General features: G+C 49.5%; 1 protein-coding gene across 1 annotated transcript in view; it reads right to left on the bottom strand.

The window, feature by feature from the left end:
- ACOXL (acyl-CoA oxidase like) overlaps nt 1–5,237 on the bottom strand; it is a 284,238-nt gene that overhangs the window by 161,589 nt on the left and 117,412 nt on the right. The window contains 1 exon segment of the mRNA XM_023732378.1: nt 1,785–1,819. Within this exon segment, the coding sequence (XP_023588146.1) occupies nt 1,785–1,819 (35 nt within the window).

The raw sequence follows: 5,237 nt of genomic DNA, 5'->3' as shown, positions 1-5,237 counted from the left end.
ACTGGTTCCAGGTTGGTGTGACTGGTTCCAGGGCTGTGTGACTGGTTCCAGGGTCGTGTGACTGGTTCCAGGTTGATGTGACTGGTTCCAGGTTGTTGTGACTGGTTCCAGGTTGGCGTGATTGGTTCCAGGTTGTTGTGACTGGTTCCAGGTTGGCGTGACTGGTTCCAGGGTTGTGTGACTGGTTCCATGTTGGTGTGGCTGGTCCCAGGCTCGTGTGGCTGGTCCCAGGCTCATGTGACTGGTCCCAGGCTCGAGTGACTGGTCCCTGGGTTGTGGGACTGGTTCCTGGTTCATGTGCTTCATCGGCCGCAGCATCCTGGCTATGCTCAAGAAGGGCAGCACCATGCCCTGCAGGACGCTATGACTCTGCCATGTGCAAGCACCATGCACACACATGACTCCATGACTCTGAAACATATAATGGTCATGAGCATGTCTGGGGTAGCCTTCCTCCAAGGGTGTCCAGAAATGTCCCACTCGACCACTTCTTCCCACACACACTTTCTGAGGGTTCAAATCCATCCCTCTGCTTTCTGGCTCCGGCCCAGCTCGCCACAGTTTTCCAAAAGCTCAGGGAGTGCCTATTTTATCACCTCATTTAAACCACGCATACAGTGTATCACAATCGTGAAAAAAGGCAAATCAGTTTTGAAGTCAGTAACTGTTGGGTTTATTTGTGGAGAACTGACCTTTCCAGAAGCAAGAAAGCACCGACCGTTCCAGAGTTTCCCGCTAAACCCAGAGGAAGATGAATTATTCACAGTGTTATCCACGGCGGCACTTTGGGAGGCTGTGAGCATGATGTAAGGACAGGAGGGGTATTTTTCTCTAATTCACTCAACATTTTAATACATTTTGATGACTGCGGAGGGGAAAGGGTTGATACTACTAAGACAAAAACAAACGCTTTCCATAAACTTCATGCAGTCGAGACAAAGACAGAATTCACGAAGCAGGACAAAAATGGGGGCGTCAGCCTTACTCAGGAGGCTTGGTGGCTCAGTGATTAAGAGCTCAGCTGCTAACCCAAAGGTCAGCAGTTGGAATCCACCAGTCAGTCACTCCTTAGAATCCCTGTGGGGCAGCTCTACTTTGTCCTGTTGGGTCGCTATGAGTCAGAATGGACTCCATGGCAATGGGTTTGGTTTTTTTGCTGGCCTTACTCAGTCGAACCTGCAGAAGGAAGGCAGAGCACCGCACAGAGGGAAGGGCCTCACCAGCAACACCTTCCCTGGCGTCTGCTTTCCTGGCCTCGTCTCTCACACAGGCTGTCCCTGATTTTGTTTCTCACCCTTGGACAGGGTTGTTATTGTTGTTAGGTGCCTTCGCATCAATTCCGACTCACAGCAACCCCACGTGACAGAGTAGAACTGCCCCAGAGGGTCTTCTTGGCTGTAATCCTTACAGGAGCAGACGGCCAGGCCTTTCTCCCGAGGTGCCTCTGGGTGAGTTCAAACCACCGACCTTTCTATTAGCAGCCGAGCACTTGATCATTGCACCACCACGTCTCCTTGGACAGAGAGTACATTTCCAGAAAACTCCACATCATATTTAAAAGAAATGGGCTACCTACCACGACTTCTAATTAAAAACCTTATTCCTTCAAATAGCAACTCACCCCCACCAATCAAGCAAATAGAATGATTCCAGCTAATGGTTTTGACACGGGCAGAATGGGTAGAGCAGTCGCAAAAAGATACGACAAGACCTTCGGGCTACAGCAAACCACCAGCTGTACACTAGTCAGAACACTTCTTAAAACAAACATTTTAAAGCTTTACCTGTGGCTGTAACGAATGGCTATCATCAACCCAAGCTATAATTAAAAAGAGAGAGAAAAACGTATTAATATCAAGAATATGTCAGACACTCAAGAAAATTCACTTCACACGGTCAATGTTCCCAAGATGCCCAAATATTTATGCTTCATAAATAACACGTTTTAAGGACAGATCTTTAGTTTTCAGCTTAGCTCTTAGAGGATATTCACATTCTGAAAAGCTGTCAAAGGTCTAAAATACATCAGTGTGAAAGAGTTCCAGAAGGGAGCTTTTCCAGCTCTGAAACGAAGGGAAAGATGGAGACTGCAGGGTGGGACTGTGTCACACGCCACGTTACGAGGCCACCGCCACAGGCCCTGGGAGCTGGTCTCCACCCGCCCCCGGCCCCCGGGCACTGACTGGGGCCCAGGCCATCAGGGCCACCTGGGCCAGAGTCCCCTTGGGGATTGGGGATCAGCACGGCTTTCACACTGATCCCACAAACCCAAGGCCAAGAAGCCTCAGCTCTGGCGGAAGGAAAGAAATCCAGCGGAGAACAATACTTGTGAAGTCAAGAGACGGCCTGCTTGGGGGCACACAGCTGCCGAGCAGGTCAATGAGAAGGGGTCCAGGTGAAGCTGCCACTTCCTCCTGACTCTGAGGGCGCTGGGGAAGCCTCCGTGCAATAAGCGGGGGTCACATCCTATGGCTTGGGCCTTGCTGGCTCACGGGAGGCCAGCTGCTAACTCGTAAGCATCAACAAGTTACTTAAACTCTCAGAGCCTCAGTCTCCTCCACTGTAAAACAGGAAAGATGATTACTGCCTCACAGGATTAATGTAAGGATTAAGCAATTTTGTAATGTGTGTGCACACTGCCCGAAGACAAGAGAAACTCTAGAAATAACAACTACCATTACTAGCACCGTATGACAGACAACGCCCCCTTTATGCAAATGTTGTTACATGATGGAATTCAATTTTTAGATTAGTTTTTGGAACTTTGAAAGTACATCATCACATAAAAAATGATGATTAGCATCAAACATTCCGTATGTCTCACTGACCCACTTGTCAGCGAACTATGGCACTAACAGTCTGACAAATTCACAGTGAGGGCATCAGTTGTTCGGAGGTAGAGTTCTCACCTCCCATGCAGGAGACCCAGGTTCAATTCCCGGCCAATGCACCTCATGCACAGCCACCACCCATCTGTCAGTGAAGACTTGCATGTTGCTATGATGCTGAACAGGTTTCAGCGGAGCTTCCAGACTAAGGCAGACTAGGAAGAAAGGCCTGGTGATCTACTTCCAAAATACAGCCCCTGAAAATCCTGTGGATCACAACAGTCCAATCTGCAACTGATCACAGGATGGCGCAGGACAAGACAGCATTTCCTTCCATTGTACATGGAGTTGCCACGAGTGGGTCAGCTTTGACCGTAGGTAACAACAAATTCACAGCCATGAGGAACCTAGGTATCACGTATACCATCATTTCTACGCGAAAAGTCTACTTACAGTGCACTTTAAGACTCCCAAACGCATCATCCCCAGTTCCCTAGATGTCAGCCCCAGCGGGGTGGGGAAGGAGGTTCCTTCGTGGGTCTGTGCTGGGGTGGTGGGAGGTGGGAGGAGTCGGGGGCAGCCATGAGAGCCGAGGAGTAAAAAGCTGCAGTGAGAAAGCCCCGTGCCGCTGTCCAGCTCAGCACACAGCAGAATCCCCAGACTTTGTCAGAACAGCTCAGCTCCAGAGTAACTCGGCTGTGTGTTATGAACATACATACCCGAAACGCGAACAAGGCTGAGCAGTGGGGTCTCAGGGAGAATAAAGCTAACTCTAAAAAAAGGAATATCTAAAAATGGAGACATAAAATACACAAAATCAAGTTGATTTCATACCATGCTCACCTGATACCCTGGTGGTGTAGTGGTTAAGTGTTACGGCTGCTAACCAAAAGGTCGGCAGTTTGAAACCCCCAGGCACTCGCTGGAAACCCTATGGGGCAGTTATACTCTGTCCTATAGGGTCACTATGAGTTAGAAGTGACTCCATGGCAACGGGTTTGGTTTCTGTTTTCACATGAACTGATTCAATGTCTATCTCAACTAAACCAGGATTTTATTTTCTTTGAGACTTAAGCAAACAGAAGAGTAAGATACCTTGAGGAGATCAAGAATGTAGAGGACAAGGAGGAAATTGCTTTGGGAAAGAAAGAAAACAGAAACTGTGGCCAAAAGACACGAATGAGCAATTTACAGGTTTCGCCTGCTGGGTAACTTTACATTTCCTGAGGTTAGAAAGTTCTGGCTTACAGTTAGGCTGATTATAAGATAACTTTACCAGCTGAATAGCTTGATAAGTTCTGGAGTGCTGTTTAATCGGTGGTTTTTCCGCAGCTGAAAGATAAGCCCTTGCTGGAGCAGAGAGGGGATATGGGGGTGGGGTAGGGGATGCGGGGAAAGAAGAAGAAAAAAATGGGAAAAGTTGTCAAACAGCAGCTGTGCTGGGTAAAAGGGACTGGGAGAGAAATCCTTCTTAAAAGTGAACTTCAATTAAGCATTTTTATTAGTGTTTTCCTGGCTTCTGAATCAAGGGTGGTTTGTTGTCATTTTTAAAAGGACATCTTTGCGAAGGAAGAGTGTGGATCAGAGACCCCGTGGGCAGGGCTGACGAGCACCCACGCCAAACCAGCCACACTCCCTGCAGGCCTCCGTGCGAAAGGGCCTGTTAAGGACCTGTGCCAAGTGAGAGGACCAGCAGCTACACGGAACCTACTTATGGGGTGGGATGGGGACGGGACATTTCCACATCATTCTGGAAACGCGCCTCAAATGCCACGCAGAATGCACTGGATCCCATCAGGCGGCGCCAGGGAGGTGCTGGAGCAGTGTGGGAACGTTCTCGTGGGCCTCACTGTGAAGCGCAGGTTGGAACAGGCCCTGCTGGCACAGAGCCGCGGAAGGGGCCTCTTTATACCTGCTCCTCCTCCCTCCTGCACGTTATCTGACCCTAGAGAAAGCAGGGGAGGCAGAAAATTTTCTAAGGTTTCTGTAGAAACCTTATACAGACAACTGCCTAATCTGCGAATGGGGGGGTGGCCAGAGGTGGTTTTCTCCCCGGGCCTCAGGAATCTCCACCGGTCAGTCAGGCTTCTCCAAGGCCCCTCGCTCGGCTGAGGAGCATCAGCGCCCAGCTAACAAGAAATGCTTTCAGCAAGTCTCACCACTGCTTCAGCATGCGCACACACACATGAACACAAGTACACAAACTGTGCTCAAGCCTCTGTGCACTCGATGACACCCACACTCACACGTACACGCACCTGTGCGGACAACCACACTCACACGTGTGCACACATGAACACACGTACACAAACTCTGCTCAAGCCTCTGTGCACTCGCTGACACCCACACTCACACATACACGCACCTGTGCAGACACCCACACTCACACGTGTGCACACATGAACACAT

Source organism: Trichechus manatus, unplaced genomic scaffold (genome assembly GCF_000243295.1).
Source record: "Trichechus manatus latirostris isolate Lorelei unplaced genomic scaffold, TriManLat1.0 scaffold00004, whole genome shotgun sequence".
NCBI lineage: Eukaryota > Metazoa > Chordata > Mammalia > Sirenia > Trichechidae > Trichechus > Trichechus manatus.
This window is presented reverse-complemented; position numbering and strand designations above follow the sequence as displayed.